The 21,835-nt window shown below is 42.3% G+C and overlaps 1 protein-coding gene across 2 annotated transcripts in view; it reads left to right on the top strand.

The window, feature by feature from the left end:
* LOC122931518 (arf-GAP with SH3 domain, ANK repeat and PH domain-containing protein 3-like) overlaps positions 1 to 21,544 on the top strand; it is an 80,466-nt gene extending 58,922 nt beyond the window's left edge. The window contains exons 18-25 of one of the 2 annotated variants that reach the window (XM_044285585.1): positions 1 to 86; positions 2,250 to 2,365; positions 12,055 to 12,122; positions 12,202 to 12,303; positions 15,495 to 15,684; positions 16,023 to 16,194; positions 16,282 to 16,400; positions 20,195 to 21,544. In XM_044285585.1, coding sequence (XP_044141520.1) covers positions 1 to 86; positions 2,250 to 2,365; positions 12,055 to 12,122; positions 12,202 to 12,303; positions 15,495 to 15,684; positions 16,023 to 16,194; positions 16,282 to 16,372 — 825 coding nt within the window. In that variant the 3' untranslated portion in view covers positions 16,373 to 16,400; positions 20,195 to 21,544. Of the gene's footprint in view, positions 87 to 2,249; positions 2,366 to 12,054; positions 12,123 to 12,201; positions 12,304 to 15,494; positions 15,685 to 16,022; positions 16,195 to 16,281; positions 16,401 to 20,076 lie in introns of both variants that reach the window. The other variant, XM_044285586.1, reaches the window with a different exon arrangement.
* The last annotated feature ends 291 nt before the right edge of the window (positions 21,545 to 21,835 follow it).

Genomic DNA, 21,835 nt, shown 5'->3' with positions numbered 1-21,835 from the left:
GATCATCCGGAGCATCCCCTTCACTTTGCTGTCTATATGAGTGAGAAAAATTCCCTCCCAATAGTAGATTTCCTCATCCAAAATGGGTATGTACATCTGTGTAATCAGGCGGAGCATTGACGTCTATCATTTTATTAATATGGTGTGTGTTTGTATAAAAAAAAAAAATATATATATATATATATATATATATATACACTCACCTAAAGAATTATTAGGCACACCTTTTCTATTTCTCATTAATGTGATTATCTAGTCAACCAATCACATGGCAGTTGCTTCAATGCATATAGGGTTGTGGTCCTGGTCAAGACAATCTCCTGAACTCCAAACTGAATGTCAGAATGGGAAAGAAAGGTGATTTAGGGCTCTTTCACACCTGCGTTCTTGTCTTCCGGCATAGAGTTCCGTCGTCGGGGCTCTATGCCGGAAGAATCCTGATCAGCTTTATCCTAATGCATTCTGAATGGAGAGAAATCCGTTCAGGATGCATCAGGATGTCTTCAGTTCAGGACCGGTCCGACTGGAACGTTTTTTGGCCGGAAAAAATACCGCAGCACGCTGCGCTTTTTGCTCCGGCCAAAAATCCTGAACACTTGGCGAAAGGCCGGATCCGGAATTAATGCCCATTGAAAGGCATTGATCCGGATCCGGCCTTAAGCTAAACGTCGTTTTGGCGCATTGCCGGATCCGACGTTTAGCTTTTTCTGAATGGTTACCATGGCTGCCGGGACGCTAAAGTCCTGGCAGCCATGGTAAAGTGTAGTGGGGAGTGGGGAGCAGCATACTTACCATCTGTGCGGCTCCCAGGGTGCTTCAGAGTGACATCAGGGCGCCCCACGCGCATGGATGACGTGATCGCATGGCACGTCATCCATGCGCATGGGGCGCTCTGACGTCATTCTGGAGCGCCCCGGGAGCCGCACGGACGGTAAGTATACCGCTCCCCACTACTACTATGGCAACCAGGACTTTAATAGCGTCCTGGCTGCCATAGTAACATTGAGCGCATTTTGAAGACGGATCCATCTTCAAATGTTTTCAGTTCACTTGCATTTTTCCGGATCCGGCGTATAATTCCGGCAAGTGGAGTACACGCCGGATCCGGACAACGCAAGTGTGAAAGAGGCCTTAAGCAATTTTGAGCGTGGCATGGCTGTTGGTGCCAGATGGGCCGGTCTGAGTATTTCACAATCTGCTCAGTTACTGGGATTTTCACGCACAACCATTTCTAGGGTTTACAAAGAATGGTGTGAAAAGGGAAAAACATCCAGTATGCGCAGTCCTGTGGGCGAAAATGCCTTGTTGATGCTAGAGGTCAGAGGAGAATGGGCCGACTGATTCAAGCTGATAGAAGAGCAACGTTGACTGAAATAACCACTCGTTACAACCGAGGTATGCAGCAAAGCATTTGTGAAGCCACAACATGCACAACCTTGAGGCGGATGGGCTACAACAGCAGAAGACCCCACCGGGTACCACTCATCTCCACTACAAATAGGAAAAAGAGGCTACAATTTGCATGAGCTCACCAAAATTGGACTGTTGAAGACTGGAAAAATGTTGCCTGGTCTGATGAGTCTCGATTTCTGTTGAGACATTCAAATGGTAGAGTCCGAATTTGGCGTAAACAGAATGAGGACATGTATCTATCATGCCTTGTTACCACTGTGCAGGCTGGTGGTGGTGGTGTAATGGTGTGGGGGATGTTTTCTGGGCACACTTTAGGCCCCTTAATGCCATTTGGCCATCGTTTAAATACCGTGGGCTACTTGAGCATTGTTTCTGACCATGTCCATCCCTTCATGACCACCATGTACCCATCCTCTGATGGCTACTTCCAGCAGGATAATGCACCATGTCACAAAGCTCGAATCATTTCAAATTGGTTTCTTGAACATGACAATGAGTTCACTGTACTAAAATGGCCCCCACAGTCACCAGATCTCAACCCAATAGAGCATCTGGAGCTTCGTGCCCTGGATGTGCATCCCTCAAATCTCCACCAACTGCAAGATGCTATCCTATCAATATGGGCCAACATTTCTAAAGAATGCTATCAGCACCTTGTTGAATCAATACCACGTAGAATTAAGGGAGTTCTGAAGGCAAAAGGGGGTCCAACACCGTATTAGTATGGTGTTCCTAATAATTCTTTAGGTGAGTGTGTGTGTGTGTGTGTATATATATATATATATATAGATATGTGTTTTTTCTGTTTTACTGGATGGCTGACTCTGCTTTCACAGGGGAGCTGTGGATAAAGTTACAGCAGATGGACAAACAGCCCTACATTATGCAGTTAAATATAATAAACCAGATTGCATACGGCTTCTCCTGAGAGCAAAGGCATCTGTGAATACTGGTAAGCACATGGCTCATCTTCCTCTCAGTGTCCAGATAAATTCTATATATTGTATCTTGAGACTGTCACCTTATTCTCACACGTTTCTAGTGTAAATGAAAAAAGGAAACATATCTCTATGTGAAACAAAAATGGTTTCGGTAAAGTTAGATATGTAACAGAATAACAAATTATTGCAATGTCATTTACCAGAATTATTTACTAGAAAGGACACTTCCATCAGAAAGAGTTTTTTTTTAACTCAATATTCATAGAAAATAAATTTTTTTAGAATTATTGGCTATTTTTCATTTTAGCAGCACTATACCACTGACAATTAAATACAAAATACTGTCCATCTGTAGCAGTCAGCAGAGTGAGAAACATCTCCTATATAGATAGGTAATCTATTGTCAGTTTGTTACTGCAGTGAGGGGAAAATGTTATCCGATAGGTAATCCTCATGATAATAGTAGGTGTAGAATTGGGATAAGAGCAATGGCAGTTTTATAATGCTTGACTGAACAGGCAATTATCAGGAAGGGACTGTTTCTTTCCAATAATTTCCTGCTCGTCGTTGGAGGTCAAGAGCTGCAATTACTTACACATTACTTACAGTGATGCCTATTGACATTATTCGTCCTCATACAGATTCATTGTTTCTGGACAGCAGATCGATGTTTACACCTCTCGATCTGCTGCTTAGAATTTTTTTTGTGCTGCATGAAAGATCATTTAACTTGATTAATGAGTATTTACATGGGCTTATCATTGGGAACAAGTGTTTGAAGTAACCTCTAACACGCCACAGCCAGGGAGAAGTCCCTATACTGGTGCTCAGCATTAACATATTGGGCGTCAAAACTTTGGGAGATAACAGTGGGGCAGACGAGGGGCATTTCAAAAAAATTAAAATTCCAGTAGCATCAGCGGAGGGTACTCCCCATGTAAAGATACTCTGTTAAAAACAAACAAAGCCATGAAAATTACTCTCTTTTAAACTGCAAAAAACAGGCAGCTATGGCACCTGCTGCGCTGGTGAGCAGGTGCCATCTTGAAATTCCCAACTTCTGCCTAAACGTACGGCGGCAGTCGGAAAGAGGTTAAAGGGACACTTCAATAAAAAATAAATAAAAAAAGTTTATATTCTGTATGTGAATATTCTTTGTGTTTTAAAAAAAATAAAAAATAAAGAGTGATTGTTTTTCAGGTATAAATGTCAAAGTTACTAACTGCATGTATTCTACTTCCTGCCTGGCTCTTTAACTTCCTCCTTGTTTGGAATTTTAGCATGGCAAACAGTCTTGCTTAACTTTTTCAGTTAGGTCATTACGCCAAGTAGAGAGACCCCAGGGATAATGTCTGTGATCGGCAAAAACGCTGATTGCACACATTTAGGCTCCATTCACACGTCCGCAACGTGTTTTGCGGATACTCGGAGCCACGGATCCTCAAAACACGGAAAGCGCCAATGTGCATTCCGCATTTTGCGGACCGCACATTGCTGGCACTAATAGAATATGCCTGTTCTTGTCCGCAATTGCGGACAAGAATAGGACATGTTCTATTTTTTTGCAGAAAACGGAAACACAGATGCGGAAGTGCGGATCCGCAAATGTGGATGCGGACAGCACATTCCGGCCCCATTGAAAATGAATGGGTCTGCACCCGTTCCGCAAAATTGCGGAACCGATGCAGATCCATTTTGCGGACGTGTGAATGGACCCTTAACCCCTCAGATGCTGTGGTTAATTGTGACCACGGCATATGAAGCTGCTTTCCCCAGGAGCTTTGTGATAGCCTCGGTCTCACTGAAGAAACCCATGCTGTTGCAGTTGTATTTCCTTTGGAGCTCTGCATGTGGCAGGACTCCATAAGAAAATCGCAATGGCAATTTATTGCAAAGTAAGAGAGAAGCAATATAATAATTGCTTCTTATAGAGTGGCATAAAAAAGTAAAAAAAATGTATACATTTTTTTTAAAATATAAAAAGTAAAGTCATCAATTCACCTCCCCAATGAAATAAAAAAGTGATAAAAAAAGCTGTATGCACTGTAAAATGGTGTCAATAAAAACTATAGATTGCTCCACAAAAAATGAGCCCCCACTCAGCTTCATAAACATAACCATGAAAAAGTTATATGAGAATATGGTCATACTATGGCGATGAAAAGAAAAGAAAAAAAGTTTTTATTTTTTTCCGTATTAAAACACAAGAAAAAGTATATAAATGTGGTATTGTTGTAATCGTACTGACCGGAAAATTAAGGTAACAGGTCAGTCTTACCACCCAGGGAACACTGTAAAAACAAAACCAATAAAACTGTGGCGGATTTGCTTAGTTTTACAATCCCAACCCATTTAGAATTTTTTCAGCTTCCCACTACATTGTATGAATAGTAAATGGTGCTATTAGAAAGTAAAACTTGTCCCGCAAAAGACAAGCCCATATAGGATTATGTGAATGGAAAACTAAAAAAGGTATGGATCCAGGAAGGCAGGTAACGAAAAACAGAAATGCAAAAATGGAAAATCCTCTAGGGTTGAAAGGGTTAAATTTATTGCATTGTGATCTTAGAAAATAATACAGCTTGAGTGTTCTACCATGAACACCTTTCAGTCTTTTCTTGAAGAAAATATGAATCGGCATATGGTCTCATGTCCATAGTGTCACTTAGGTAGACAGAAGTAACATAGAGCCACATTGAAAGAACAATAGGGCCCAAAGAATTGTATGGGTGCTGTATTCCAACAGGTAGCCAAGGGCACACTTACAAAATCACAGAATATACCGGTACTCCAAAATGTAAAAATCCAGTCAATGCTTTCATTATGATTGAATCTAAGCTGTCTGTGGAAGAGACTGCTTAGTGTCACATTTGTGCTGTAGGCAGGTCTATATTAGGATTTACCTGTAGTCCCCAAAATAATGTGTGTGTCATATGGTAAGAAAATGATCATTTATGAAAAACGGAATCTAATCCTTTGTATTTTTCTCATTTTCATAGCTAAGGTAACTTTTAATAAGAGATGACCCCCAACTTTCCCATTAGGGGCAGCAAGAATGTATCATATTGAAAGTGCTGCCCTATCTGCGGCAGCATGGTTTAGCGGTTTAGAGCAAGAGGAACTGAAAAGATGATTTTATATATATATATATATATATATATATATATAAAAATGGAAAAATGTGGCAGCACCAAAACACAACAGTATAGCGGGTGCTATGTCCAGGGTTATCACTGCTTACCCAACATTTGTATGTAGAAATGGACAGCACATCCAGTAGAGAAATATATTCAAAAAATTTTATTCAGCCACAGTGGCACAAGAGGCGACGTTTCGGCTCAAAAACCTGAGCCTTTCTCAAGCATGAGAAAGGCTCAGGATTTTGAGCCGAAACGTCGCCTCTTGTGCCACTGTGGCTGAATAAAAATTTTTGAATATATTTCTCTACTGGATGTGCTGTCCATTTCTACATATATATATATATATATATATATATATAAAAGCATCAAAAGGATAAGGCAGCACTCCAGGTAAAGTGAAAAAAGGTGGATCTTTATTCCCTCTGCAACGTTTCAACCGTCTCGATGCGGTCTTTCTCAAGCAAGACCGCATCGAGACAGTTGAAACGTTGCAGAGGGAATAAAGATCCACCTTTTTTCACTTTACCTGGAGTGCTGCCTTATCCTTTTGATGCTTATCTATATATAGCCGCCTGAGCCCACGGCTGTGAGGACGTGCACCGGTTTTTTGTCTTGTGCTGCTGAGACCCGCATTTTGTTTCTATATATATATATATATATATATATATATATATAAAAGAGAAAGTCCAATGGGAGCACCAACCTGTGAATGGGTGCAAAGTCCAAAAGGGGGTGACGGCAATCCCCAATAGTATACTATTCACCCATAGTATGGCAAATCTTGTAACCACACCCCGATTGGTGGGACACGTTTTGTAAATGCTTTATACGTCTTCACTTTCACTATCTCTATGCTTGAAGAAGGCTCATATGAGCTGAAACGTCGCAAGATTTGCCATACTATGGGTGAATAAAACAGCTTGGATTTTCATCACAAAAAAAATAAAAAATCAGGAAAATGCTGTGCGGCCTGCATGCAGCATGTCATCAAGCAGATTGCTAGCTATCTATGTATACAAGAAAAGAAAAAAAGCAGCGGGTGCAAATCCTTCCAGAGACCTGAGACCAAAGTCCCATGTAAATATATATGAAAAAAGACGGCAGCACTCCAAAAATGTGATGAAAATAAGTGGATGGTTTATTTACCCATCTAGCAGCAACGTTTCAACTCTCTCTATGGACCCTTTATCTAGCTGACAATGGCCAGGGCCGTAGATAATTTTTTTTCCTGGGGGGAGGGGGGGTTCAGCTTTCTCAAATTATAAGACTTTATCTAGCAGACATACCAGGGTTTGAAAAAAATATACCAGCCAGAACATTCGTAAACCAATCCTTTACCTTGAGCAATACCGATTTAGTTGTTTGACACCATATGGAAAAGACATGTTTTAAAAAGACTCGTAATTGGTACCTACCCACTCCAGTCTGGAGTGACAGTCTATGGCACATCACATGCTAGCTTACTCTTGTAATTTCCATAAGAAATTGCGTTTCTTTATTGTTGAGGAGACTAGAGTGTCAGAGACTAGAAAAAATACATCAAACCATGCAGCCGGTGTTCCGGAATTTTCTGCTACCCGGAATATTTTGCTACCCACGTCACTTCCGGTAGTGACGTGGGAGGTGTGTCACTCACCTCGGCTCCTCATTGGCTCTGCTGGGGGTTTGGTGGCGCAGGCGCGGAGGATTCAGCCATAGCGTGAACGCGCCGAAGGTAGCAGAAAATTCCGGGCCACTGCGCATGCGTGAAAAAGACGGACGAACGTAGCAGAAAATTCCGGCTTCGCGCATGCGCAGTGGGCCGGAATTTTCTGCTACCTTCGGCTCCTACTGCGCCTGCGCCGAGTCGTCTTGTTTAGCGAGCAGAAGGTAGCAGAAGATTCCGGTCTACTGCGCATGCACAAAGCCGGAATTTTCTGCTACCTTCGGCTCCTACTGCGCCTGCACCCAGGACCAATAAGATTTGAACTACTCTAGGCGCGCATGCGCCGTGGCCTGTCATTTTAACCTCAGTGCAGCAAGCGAGCCTGTTATACTCGTGCTTGCGCATGGACCTGTAAAAATTTGCGAGCCATTTAACTGACTCGGCGCCAAGTCGTCTTTTTCGTGCATGCGCAGTGGCCCGGAATTTTCTGCTACCTTCGGCGCGTTCACGTTATGGCTGAATTCTCCGCACCTGCGCCACCAAACCCCTGGCAGAGCCAATGAGGAGCCGAGGTGAGTGACACACCTCCCACGTCACTACCGGAAGTGACGTGGGTAGCAAAATATTCCCCCCTATCCTCCCCCCTTATCTACACCCCTGACAATGGCTCCATTGAGAGAGCTGAAACGTTGCTGCTAGATGGGTAAATAAACCATCCACTTATTTTCATCACATTTTTGGAGTGCTGCCGTCTTTTTTTTATATATATCTATGTATACATGTTATATAGGGAAGATTGCCAATAACATCAAATTACTCACATGACCACTGAGTTCAGAGGGAGCTTTAGTTTCAAGCCTTTCTCATGCACACGGCCGTAGACTACCTTCCTTTCTGGGCTGCAATTTAGTTGAAATTGAAGTAGCCCATTGCAGTGTCAATTAGATAAGGAGACACATTATAGATATTCCTTTAGCCTGACCATATGCCATGACTGTGTACTTTTAGCTGTGTAATGAGCACATTGGCATTAAACCTATGTAAATAAGTGGGTTCCGTTTGGCCTGCTGAGTACAATGTGCTGGGTGGATTGTTTGTTAGAGCTGTAATCAAATACAGATGCCTGTAATATTTGCCATTTTGCACATGTTCTTCATGTAGCAGGCCTTCATTTAAAGAGGACCTGTTATCTTTCCCCAAGTGCCTATTTTACTAAATACTTATATTCCTCATGAAATTCTGGATCGCCTTTTCTTTGAAATCTGCAGTGTGATGTGTCTGTTATTACGGTACTCCTATAAAAAAATATTGACAAGTAGGTGTTACCATTCCCCTCGTCAGTACGGCACATTCCTATACAGTCTGCCACTGGCCAGTAATTGCTGACAGAGGAAACAGACTGTTTAGGGGGAGCTGACTGGTCGTGTTTAAAGTGGTTATCCAGGAAATAATAGTGATGACCTATCATTTCCTAGTACCCCTGCCAATCTGCTGTTCCAGGGAGGCACCGTGCTCACCAGAGCTCCGGTCAGCGCTGTGGACTCCCAGGAACTTACCAAGCACAGAGCCGTACATATTGCAGCTCAGGCCAATTCACTTCAGTGGGGCTCAGCTGCAGCTGTGTACGGTGACGTCACATGGCCTAGGAAGAGGCTGCGGCACTCAATATTTTTTCCTGGAAAACCTCTTTAACTAAATTTTCTTCGTTCTGAAACTACCTACTATACTTTTTTTTTTTTTCAGTTTTGAAGACCTCTGCTTTCTGTTAGAAAATGTGAACAATCCTCTGTGAGCTAAGTCTGAGTTTTACAAGCCTTGGCGGCTGCATGTGGCCTGGACATTTTCTTACAGAGCAATGTCTAATCTGGACAACTGGCTAATTCTGTGAGAAGTATGAGGTCCTCAAGAATTTTACCTGGGGGTGTACATGAGGCATAACACTATTTCTATCCATTATATCACTTGTATCTGGTATTTTTTAGCAGTTTTTTTTAAGCTAGTGGGCAGCACTAGCAAGGATCATGTCTGCCCATACACAGGGCATGGAGAAACAGGAGATTCTGCTTTCTCTCTGTAGCACAACCTCAAAAACAGCAGTTATAGAGGACTTTACACAGCAGAACTGAGCAGTTTAAAGGTAGTCTGTCGCCAGTAACCTCCCCTCTAAACTGTTAGCTTAGACACATAACCATGGTTCACCTAATTAGAACACTGCTATTTTATTTTGTCAATCCGCGGCTCAGTCCCTGAGTTATGATACTTTTTATTAACATGCAAATTATGCCTTTGGTGCAATCAAGGCGTCACCATTGCTCTTCTAGCACCCAAGCTCCACCCGTTTCTGTGTCCAGCCCCTCTCTAGCTCCTTTGATTGACAGGACCAAGCAGTGACAAAGCAGACAGGGAGAAGCTGGCCACAGAAAGTAGTGGAGCTTGCACCAAAGGCTTTAAACTGCATATTAAGAAAAAGTATCATAACTAGGAAATGGAGGCTCGGATTAACAAAAGAAAGACAGCCTTTTAATCAGGAGAATCACATTTATGTGTCTATGCAAACAGCTTGATATGGAGGTCGCTGGTGACAGATTCCTTTTATTTGTAAATCCAGTGGTTACTTAATACAGTAAATCAGGTACTGGCAAGCGGCAGTCTCTCTGTGTCGGCGTTTGTCTCCAGCAGCCTCTCCCTGCTCCTTCTTTCCTCTCCACAGACTTCTATGTAATCTGATCCTTCATTGAGCAGACAGACTGTCTTCACGGAAGAAGGATCTGAGTTAAAGCCCTTTACGCTGTTCTGTTGAGCAGACAATTGTTGGGAAGCAAGCGTGCTTGTCAGTGCAAGAGACTGCTGCATTTCCATGCTCGTCCCCATACAGAATCATTGTTTGCCAGCAGCAGAGGCTGTTAAGACAGCGTGATCTGCTACTAGGAATCGATGATTTAGGTGACAGCACCAATGACCCTATAACCTTTTGCTCGTTCATCAGGTAATTGGCAGCACCTTGACCCTAAGTTCACACCTGAGCGTTTTACAGCGCGTTCAAACGCGCTGTAAAACGCTCAACACATGAAAAGCAATGCTTCCCTATGGGAATGGTTCTCACCTGGGCGTTTTACAGCGCGTACGATCGCGCTGTAAAACGCCCGACGCTCAAACAAGTACTTCTTTGGGGCGTTTTGACGCGCGTTTGTGGCCATAGGACACTGCAGTCAATGACACAAAAGCGCGTCAAACGCGCGTTTACTATTACAAAAAACGCACGTCAGAAACGCGCGTCAAAAACGCGCATTCGACGCGCATTTGGGAAACGCTCAGGTGTGAAAGCAGGGTTACACTGGCAGATTATCGCTAACAAGCGTTTGTACAAATGCTTATTAGCAATAATATGCCCAGCCAATGCTCTCTTTAGTGAAGGTGGGTGGGGGAGGGGAGCAGGAGAAGAGTCTGATAGGAGGCGAAGGAAGCATATTTCTCGAATGACATATATAAAATAGCTGACTGTGACTGTGGAATGAATAGCTGCCCCTAGCTTTCCTTGGCTATAACAGCTGACTGCCAGAGACAGACCAAGACATGCAGTGTTTTACAAAACAGTATTTTAAGGATAATGGGACAGACTTAATGAGAATGCACCAGAGTTCTGTTGCACAGGCTGTGTGCCACATTTACTATACGTTTCAGACACTTTTTGTAGCTTGAACTGCAAGTGAGTGTGGCTTAGTGGGAAAGGGGTGTGATTTAGCAGAAAAGATGTTGCAACACTGTGTGCCAAAATTGTGTCAAAACTATAGTGCAAAAAAGTGCAATACACTGGACAGTCTAAAGATGCACCAAATTTATCATCCAGTATCAGCCACTGTGATATCTCTGGCACATCCGTAGACTGTCTAGTCTGTTTAACCGTCTAAATCTGCCCCAATGTATCTGGCTACAATTTTCCATTTTAAAAAGCTGTAATAAATTATAAAAAGAGCTGCCGAAACCAATATATTCTGTCACATATATTCTGTAGTTTGACATAAACTAAATGCAGACCTGAATAACCACTGGATACAACAGCTGGAACCCATCTGAGCAACATTGTCTTGTAGAGTATCCTGAAGATAAGAACATTCATTGTAATAATAATTTGTGTGGGGAGGTGGGCAGGGGAGTGGCTATAGCTCTGAATTAAATATACGCTGGACTCAATGACATCACGCTGGACTCGAATCAGCTCATTAGCATGCGGCATCTTTGCGTGTATATTATGAGGTAACCATTTGTCACACCAGTAAGTGAATACATCTAAGGCACTTTTTAGTAGTTAATGATTGTATATAATTAGTTAGATTATAATAAAATATCCACATGACAGGTTCCCTTTAAGTAACTGCAGGAAATGCCATATTAGCACTGTTCTGCCTATTCAGTAGATCTTATCTACCACATGGACATTACTAAACCCATAATGTTAAAGAAACACAAGCTAAATTATGTCTGGCTATCAAGGGTTTTCATTAATCGTTTTTGTTTTACATATACAGTTTCAGTCACAATAATGGATGTTGGATAATGAAATATGTCAGTGCTGTCCAAGAATTACAATGTACAGAACTTAATTAGAGTTTTTTTAGGCCAAAGTGCTTGGAACCTTCTGAAAGGCTGGAAGCCAGAAAAATAGTTTTAAAGGGTCTGGCAACTGGCCCAAGGCTTGTGTTGAGCAGGCCTTTGGCGTAGAACTTTTAGTTTGGAGCTGGTAATGGTATTGAAGGTTAGACACACTAATATCGATGGGCTGACAATAGAGACGACGTGGTTGAAGAACACGTGACTTGTATGTTGCTTCTGAGAATACAGATATCAGGATGTAATTATTACGTTATTAACATACTTACTATATCTCTTAACGCATCTGCCTCTTGTCTTTTGGCAGTCAACCATGCGGGATTAACTCCCTTGATGTTGGCTCAGACTCTTAAACACTTAGAATGCGAAGAGCTGGTAAGTTGCCATAAGAGGTATTTTTTTTATTCTTGTCTGGAATAAGGTTCATGTTACAGTTTGTTGTAATTGGTTACAGCTGGAAAGAGCAGGAGATGGGAGCTTTAATATTGAACTGGATTTTGACTGGTTCCACATAGAAGAGGAAGTAAGCAACAGTGATGAGGACGATGGAGAAAAGGTAAGTGCTGTCTTCTATAACACCCTTTTGCTCCCACACAGTAATAATACCCCTTTTCAGCCCCTGCTTAGTAATAAAGCCCACTATTTTGCCCTTTACAAAGTAATAATGCCCCATTTGTGTCCTCTACTCAATATACATAAACATATTTGGCAGCTCATATATAATTCACATTATACCCGAACACGAACTTCAAAATATGAAGTTCCCTCATCCCTAATGAAGACACCAGGATTCTAAATACTGCCTGGTAGATGAAAGGCCCTGATGCAGAATTTGCTATTAAACCCTGAAGGTTCATTGAAAAGCTTCTGGCATTTTGTTGTCCTTTCAGCCAGTTTTCCCCCGTAAGAAATTCGGTACAGTATCTATGCCTATTATTGTATAAGAAATATTCTTAACTGAAATAACCAACCAGATATATTCCTATGTCGCTATTTACCTCCGTATAAAGCTTGTAAAATCTCGGTTCCACATTCAAGCCCCATCAAAAACAAATCTAAAATGACCCAAATTATCCCCTTACTTTGAGAACTGTCACGTCATACTGCACTTCTAAAAAAAAATTAAAAAAAAGTGGAGGTGTTGCCATGGGAACAAGTCATATTCCAGGTAATTCAGTTTTGGGTTAAAAAAGCAAGTTTTGTTCTGATTGGTCGCTATGGGCAATTCCTATACTTTTCCTGTATGTACACTTCATGAATAAAGCCATGCAGTCTTCAGCATTTAATTGCCTTGATCCTTGACACTTATCTTGTTGCCGTTGTTAAATGTAGTTTAACAATTTCTTTTAGGCCCTATTTCTTGTAATTATGTACTTAAGTACCGAGCCCATTTTTGTTTCTGCACTTTCCCATTTTATCTCCTCACATTCCAGTAGCCATAACTTTTTAAAGTTTCCATTTATATAGCCATATGAGGGCTTATTTTTTGCAGGATAAGTATTGTATTTTTAATGGCACTGTTTAATAAACCATGTCGTGTATTGAAAAACAGGGGGAAAAAATGTTGAGGTGAAATTGAAAAAAAAAACACAATTCTGACAAGGTTTTTTGGGTTTTGATATTACGGCATTCACTGTGCACTAAAAATGATATGACATCCTTATTCTATGGTTCAGTTCGATTACGGCGATGCCAAATTTGTATAGTTATTTTTTTCCTTTTCTACTTTTGACAATATTAAAACCTTTTAAAAAATCTAAATTTTCTTTGCCATCTTTGACTGCCATAACATTTTTATATTTTCGTCCACGGAGGTGTATGAGGGGATGTTTTTTTGCTGGACAAACTGTAGTTTTCATTGGAACCATTTTTGGCGTACATACAACTTTTGATCACTTTTTGGGGTGGATAAGGTGACCAAAAAATGGCGAATTACGTGTTTACTTTTTTTTCCATTACGGCGCCCAGGAAAAATATTTTTACATTTTAATAGTCCCTTGTCCTATTCACTATAATATAAATCTATTATGGTGAATGGTATTCTGCCCCTCAACCTGCTTAGCAGGCAGATTACCATGACAGGCCGGGGAACCTTCATCAGGACCCAGGCTGTCATGGTAACCAATCGGAGCCCCGCAAAGGCAGAGGGATCCGCGTGCCTCTGCCTAACCTCACAGATGCTGCGATCTCTATTGAACGTGGCATCATTGTGGCAGCGTCATTGTGGCCGGGTGCCGCTGTATGCAGCCGGCACCTACCGCATATGGAGCGGGCTCGGCACAGCAGCCCACTCCATACATGCCCTCAGCCACTATGACATACAGGAACATCACGGTTGCTGAAGGAGTTAATCATCACCTGTTCACTTGAATACTGGCATCTGAATGTCCACTAAATATGATGCACACCCCCCACAAAATGTTGCCACTTTTGTTTGTTTTTTAGCCCCGCACGCTACGTTTCCAAAAACTGGGTGCAGCGGGCAGCACATTTATTATAAGCTATGGCAGGAATCTCTTGCAGGTTGTATCTGAAATCTACACTAGCTCTTTTGCTGGTGTAATTTCAGTTCTAGCATGCAAACCTGGACAGATGTGTGCCTCTAACGTCAGTGGGGGATAGATTAAAGGGGTATTCCCATCATAGACATGGTGGCATATTGCTAAGATCCTATGTTTAACTCCATTGTTTTGGGAGCCCCTTTCTGTAGATAGGAGCAGAACCCACATCTGGAACCTGCTCCTATCTGACATTCTATAGATATCCTAATAATATGCCATCAATGTCTGAGATGGGCCAACCCCTTTAAGGATGAAGTATAAACCGCCAGTCTTAATAAAGCTGTCTGGGTTTTAGTACGTGATGGCCTACCCTCAGGATAGGCCATCACTAACTGATCAGCAGGGTTCCAACACTCCACACACCTGGGTGTAGCTCTGTCACTGGAAGTCTGCGCTGAAGCTCCACAGCTCCTTGTTGTGGACAGTGCTTAGTAAAGCCATAAATGTCCCTCTTATTGTATGTGGTCTGTTGAACATTGTATATGTTAGTAATGACAGTAAGGCCTCTTGCACACGACCTTATGCCCTCCGAGACATACAGTCTGTGAGCGGGCCATATGTCCCGGAGCGGCAATGATCATGCACACGGGAGCCCACAGCAGCATAGATTACAATGATGCTGTGCGTGTCGGGCCTACCCGGGAGGCTATTGTCCCGCGCGCTCACGGACCGTAATGAGAAGATTTCCATACATCCTACGTCATGACAATCTCAAGATGTTGATGATATTGCTAGCAAGTGTTAGATTGAATGGTAGCGGCCTGTCATGTTACGTGGGCTTACTGTTTTTATGTATTTTTTGTGTTCTACTGGAAAGGAAGTTGTGCGGCTAATAACTGCATGGTTCAAGGCTGTCTTGAACAATGAATCAATGAAATTATCCTTGGTAAACATTTTCATGGTGTTCAGAGCACAGTTTGTCCATATTTTGATAAAATAATTGCATTACTTAATTTCCTAATCCAGTCTGAGTCATGCATCAGAACAGTCTATCCTTCTGCTGACAATTGTATGAGTATGGAAGCTGTAGGGATAAATGATTGTCATACAACATGAAAATGCTTCTGTGGTCGGATAGGAATGGAAACCTTTCACTGTGCTATGCGTTTCTGTGTAGAGAAGTGTAAAAGAGTTCTGTGAAGTGCATTTATGATTTTTTCATCTTCTCTCTGCTGTTTACTTGTAGCTGAGCCCATTATACCCAAATCCTGTGTTGCCTTCAGCAGTCAGATCCTACCAGAGACAAACTTCGATGGGATTGGACATCAGCAACAGAACTTATGAGACATTTCTTATTCCCTCCAAACCATCACCACCTCATAGATCCTGGAGTGTGGAGATGCCGCCACCACTGCCTGCCAAAACACATAGTCGTAGTGAGTACCTTTCTGATTAAAAAGGCTGTGAGGCTTCATATTTGGTGAATCCTGTTGAAATTGGCAGTCAAAAATCTAGTGTCTATAGCTAGCTTTGGAAACATACAAGGATTTCTATTATCTTGTAAACCAGTCCACCAATCTGCCATTTCTGCTACTGTTTCCATTTTTTGCTTTTTATTATACTTATTTTTTTTCTTCATTTTATTGTAGTAGAGTAGCAAGATGATTGAACTCAGAAACAAGCAGCAGAAAACAAGGAGATGTGGACATTAGCATTAAAAGGGTATTCTGGTTTTGCACTCAGAACGTCATCATCTCTTTTCCATCCTTTCCAGAAGCCCATGAGTTTTCTTGGCACACCCCGGTCACTTTGGACCGTCCTCTCAGCGTTTCTTCCTGCCCACCTGGTGGAGGGGATTGGGAGGGAGTTTCAGAAGTGGGATTGCAGCGTCGGTCATCTGAGCCTCCACGATATACGTCAGATTCTCATGGCCATACACACAGCAGGTAAGACCAGTACTGTCACTACTCTTGTTATCGTTACTAGATTATACTTTTTTTTATTTTTATTTCACATCTTTCTTGTTATTTTAGTTTAAGCATGGATGGAGTAAAGTCTTACAGAAGAGTGAAATGTTCTCAGAATGTGGAAAGTTCAACACAAGCTAGACCTCCGTTACTGTAGACAACCCAGTACCGTGGATATTTCACAGGTGTGGACAGTAAAAAAGATGAAAATGGGCCTAATGCACACAACCATGTGACATACGTATGTAGCAGAGTTAACAGTCAGTCACAATGCGTTAGCTAGATGTGATAACTCACCAAGTGTGTGTGTGTTAACATAGACTTGCATAAGAGGTACTTTATACAGTATTATACAGCACTCCATACTAGGGTTGTTTCGGGTATCGAATTTTCGGTACCCAATCAATACTTTTGTCTGGTATTGACCTTGATACCAGGATTTGCCTTTTTTCAATACTTAGCTTCACTATTGTGCAGTCTAGTATCAGAGAACATGGAGCACGCTGCTCTCAGCGCGCTCTGTGTTCTCCCCCCCGAGCCGCTGCCACCAGTGAAGAGAGGGGTGCGCCACCAATGAAAGTAAACTTTTAATCAGGGCTGTGGAGTCTGAGGCAATTTTGGGTACCTGGAGTCGGAGTCGGCAAAAAATGAACCGACTCCGACTCCTACTAGATTTAAATTGGAATAAAAAAAGCAAGTTTAAATGTCCCAATTCACAAAAAGTTGTAATTAATTACCGTATTTTTCGCCCTATAAGACGCACCTAGGTTTTTGAGGAGGAAAATATGAAAAAAAAATTTTTAACCAAAAGGTGTGCTTTTGGTGGGTTTTGAACTAATGGTGGTCTGTGGATGACACTGTTATGGGGGCATCTGTGGGTGGCACTGTTATGGGGGCATCTGTGGGTGGCACTGTTATGGGGGATCATTGTGGGGGCATCTGTGAATGACACATATATAGCATCTTATCTTATGTGTCATCCACAGATCCCCCCCCATAACAGTGTCCCTGTGTAGTGAATGGGGGCCGGCATCTGTTTCTGTAATGACAGCGGGGCCCGGTGCATGCTTCATTCATAAAGTGGTCGGAGAAGGCGCATGACGTAGTGAGCTACGCTACAAGCGCCCGCCCGGCCTCCTGACTGCGAATAAGTTTTTAAGATGATTGGAATACTTTAACAATACCCACAAGTTAGATATGATTACTGTATACTACAGTGAGCGGGGTCCGGTGTAGTAGAATACAGTGACTGCACCGGGCCCCGCTGCCATTACAGAAACAGATGTCGGCCCCCAGCCCCTCCTCCCTCTCAGCCTATTCGCCGGATGGTCGTAGCATTCGCCCCATAAGACGCACTGCTATTTTTCCCCCACTTTTGCGAAAAATACGGTACTTCTCTACTGTAAGAATAAAGGCCAATGCATGCAGTGCGTCGCGTTACCGCAAAACGAACATGTTAAGTGACCATGAAGAACCATGCTTTTCATACTCTTCACTATATGGCACGCGACGCACTGTTAAGGAGCGGCAATACTTATACTTTCCATTGTGTTGTGTTCCGCTGTTACAGGGAACGCAACGCCCATGGTTAACCTAGCCTCTCACTGATAACTGATTAAGTAAATATTTTTTTGGGAGGACTAGACACTTGTATAAGTGACGGTAATGGATGGTCAATAGTTCAAGACTAAGGCTGTAAACCATTTGAAAAACTGCTGTCATTCAGCTAAGGCTATAAAAACTATGTAAACTCGATTGTTAGCTTAAACTTTTAACATGACTATGGGATTCTACTAGGGAAATCATGTTTTATAATAAATGCCCCTTCTTGGATCCGCCCACTGCCCTATCTTCAGCAGAAGATCAGCACACAAAGGAGAAGGCAGCAGCTTCCTAGCCAGTAGTTCTGTGGTAATGACATTCGCATATTAAATACAAAGGAGTCGGAAGTACCAAAAACTGAGGAGTCGGAGTTGGAGTCGGACCATTTATCTACCGACTCCACAGCCCTGCTTTTAATACAAATCCAGGAGGCAGGTGCTGGCGGGGAGCTGCGATCAGCAGCAGTTAACCCCTCAGGTGCCGCACCCCCCTCCTGTATTAAATGTTAACTATCATTGGTGGCGCAGTGCACCCTCTCCCCCTCTTTCCCATTATTAAAATCATTGGTGGCGCAGTGCGCTCCCTGCCCTCAACCCCCACAGTATTAAAATCATTGGTGGCGCAGTACGGCCCCTCCCCTCAACCCCCCTGTATTAAGATCATTGGTGGCGCAGTGCGCCCCCCTCCCCCAGTATAAAAATCATTGGTGGTGCAGTGCGCCACCCCCCAGTATTAAATTAATTGGTGGCAGTGACCACAGGGTCCCCTATCCCCTCCTCCTCATTGGTGGCAGTGGCTGCTTCTGATCGGATCCTCATTGGTGGCAGTGGCTGCTTCTGATCGGAGCCCCAGCAATGTAATCCTGGGGCTCCGATCAGTTACCATGGCAGCCAGGACGCTACTGAAGCCCTGGCTGCCATAGTCGGCTTCCTGCTGCTGTGTGCACAAAGAACAGAGCAGCAGGGAGAGTGTGACGTCCTATTCACCCTGATAGAGCTCTATTAGGGTGAATAGGGCAAGGGATTAAAAGATCCAGGTTCTAGCCCCTAAGGGGGGGAAATAGTTATAAAAAAAAAAAAAAAAAAGAAATAAAAATATTAAGTATAAATCGCCACCTTTCCCAATTTTACATATAAAATATATACACAATAAATAAATAAACATATTACATATTGCCACATCTGAAACATCCAAACTATTAAAATATAAAAAAAATGTCCTATGCGGTGAACACCGTAACAGAATATTTTTTTTTTTAAAAAAGGATCGGACTGTTCTATTATGGGCCGGACGTTCCATAAAATGCGGAATGCACATAGCTTTTTTTGGTGTTTTTTTTTTTTTTTTTATTCGCATGGTATCGAGTATCGCAACACTTGTTTATGGTATCGAAACCGAATCAAAATTTGGGAATCGAAACAACCCTACTCCATACACAGTTCTGTATATGATTTATAATAAGAACAGGCAGGAAAAAAAAATCTAACTGTACTTTACATTGATACACAGGTACACCTTGGTATCCATACACACAGATCTGAGTCTCCATTGCCTTCTATGATGAAAATCTTTATAACGTCTTATACAGCATGCTGTGATTTACTTTCATACAGTATCAGTACAATGTCTCCAAGTGATAATGTCTGCAGGGGCTGCTCACAGACTGCTGTGATAGTTAGAGGAGCATGTTTATTAAGAGCGGTGTTTTAGACACCGTTCTTAATAAACTCTTAAGCTGGGGGTGGATCAGCCGGAGCTATGTCGAGGTGCCGAACTCTTCATAAACTCGGCGGACCCACCTCTGCTTCTAAATGTAAGACACTTTCCTTGCTGTCTTACATTTAGACCCTTTTCTACAGCTGAAACAGGCGTAGAAAATGCTAAGTGAGACAGGCCTGCTGGCCCATCCGCACCTGCACCCCGCTTACTTTTTTAGAGCAGGCGTGAGTGGGGAGAAATTGTATAGGCGTATTTCAGCTTAATAAATGACCCCCATAGTTCATAGCAATACACTGAGTAAGATGATGGTTGCACATACGTGCAATAATATGAGATAAATGGATTTTCAAGGGAAACATTGCATGTAGTTTGCAAGATGACAACTCTAACACGACAATCATGTAGCATGAAAAAGTATGTGTAGAAATGTCAGTTTAATGTATGGGATTGTATCAAGGAAGCATCTGATTTGTGCATCCTATTACCTGTAGTCCTGCTTGTTACTTTCACAGTATGATATCATCATTTTTATGTGTTCAGTTGCAGCTTTCATCATGAAGTTATCCTCGTATCACAGCTTCATATATTATGCTCCAGCGCAGGATAAGATATGAGTACCAGGGGAAAACTGTTATTATCCTTTATTTCTATCCTGCAGGCTGAGCTCAGACGCTGGAAAATGTAAACCGTTAACAATATTCAAATGTGCGCCACCCAAATGGATAACAATTTGAGCGTGTGCACTCCTGACCCATACTGGATGTTTCCTGCAGACTGGAATCTGACGGAAGATGGCATGGTCGCTTTGAATTTGACTTTTTCACCCTTTTTTCACATGCTCGTGTCATGGCTGTGGATTCAAGATACTCACAGATGCCATATATATATGGATTTTATGATTTGGGACTGCAATTTGCGCAGACAGGTTTCCTCTTGAGTTAAATGTCGGAATCCTATATTTGACTGATGAACTAGATGATGCAGTCCTACAACCATTTCTCATCACCCGACTGACTATTGGACTATAGTATAGATATCGACCACTTCATCATTATAGGGACACTAACCAGAAAGAAAATATCTTTTTCATGAATTTTATCTGTCTTTGAGGAATCTATTCATTTTACATGTTTGTGTTCTGCACATTAGGGCAGGTTTATTATTACTGTTATACCAACGAGTCTGTGATGTGTGAGCCCTAGTATCACTCATAGTAATGCAGTGTTATCTGTGTGTTCAGACAAGTCATTTTTCGTGCCATAGAGCCTTAGCCTAAATCAAAAATTGAGTTTTGTAGTTGGAATCCAGATCAGACAGCTTCTGATCTGCCAGAAAATCAAAAATAACTGATCTTTTTTGTAGCATAAGTTATGATCAGTTGGCATCAGTTTGTGTCACTTCTGTCAGAGATCAGTTATTTTTGATGCCAGAAAATGTACTGCATGCAGTGACAAACTGATGCCGACTGGTCATAACTGATGCTAAAAAAAATGGATCAGTTATTTTTAGTGCAATTTGATGATAACTGAGCACAACTGATGGTTAAATTTAGGGCTCATGCACACGGCCGTAGCTGTAGTCCACAGATCCGCAAAACACGGATACTGGCCAAGATCCTTCCACCATTTTATTTTTTTTATTCCTCCAGAAATGTAATATGCTTGTTTGCAAAACGGAGAAGGATAGGACATGTTCTGTATATTTTTGCGGGGCTGAGTAATGGACTTACAGATGTGGACAACATATGAGTGTGCTGTTCGCATCTTTTGTGGTCCCTTTGAGATGCAGAAAAATTGCGGATTAGATGCGGACCAAAACTATGGTCTTGTGCATGAGCCCTAATGCTCAGTTCACTTCATCGTTTAGCCTTCTGTTCTTCCGATCCATCATTAGAACAGAGAAAAACGGATCCTTAGGGATCATTCACATGACCATGTGAAGCCCATGCCCGGATCCGCAATACACGGGCACCGTTCCGTGTGCATTCCACATCACAGATGCGGACCCATTCATTTCAGTGGGTCCGCAAATCCGGAGATGCGGAACGGAACCTTACGGAAGCACTATGGAGTGCTTTCTGAGATTCTGTTACGTGCTTCCGCACCGCAAAAAGATAGAGCTTGCTCTATCTTTTTGCTGAACGGAGGGATAGCGGACCCATTCAATTGAATGGGTCCGCGATCCCTATACGGCTGCCACACGGCAGGTGTCCGTGCTTAGCGGACCGCAATTTGCAATCCACAGCACGGGCTTCACACGGTCGTGTGAATGCTCCCTTAACTTTGAACATCAGTTATGA

Source organism: Bufo gargarizans, chromosome 3, assembly GCF_014858855.1.
Source record: "Bufo gargarizans isolate SCDJY-AF-19 chromosome 3, ASM1485885v1, whole genome shotgun sequence".
Lineage (NCBI taxonomy): Eukaryota > Metazoa > Chordata > Amphibia > Anura > Bufonidae > Bufo > Bufo gargarizans.
The sequence above is the reverse complement of the archived record's forward strand: the minus strand, read 5'-3'. Positions and strand labels throughout refer to the sequence as shown.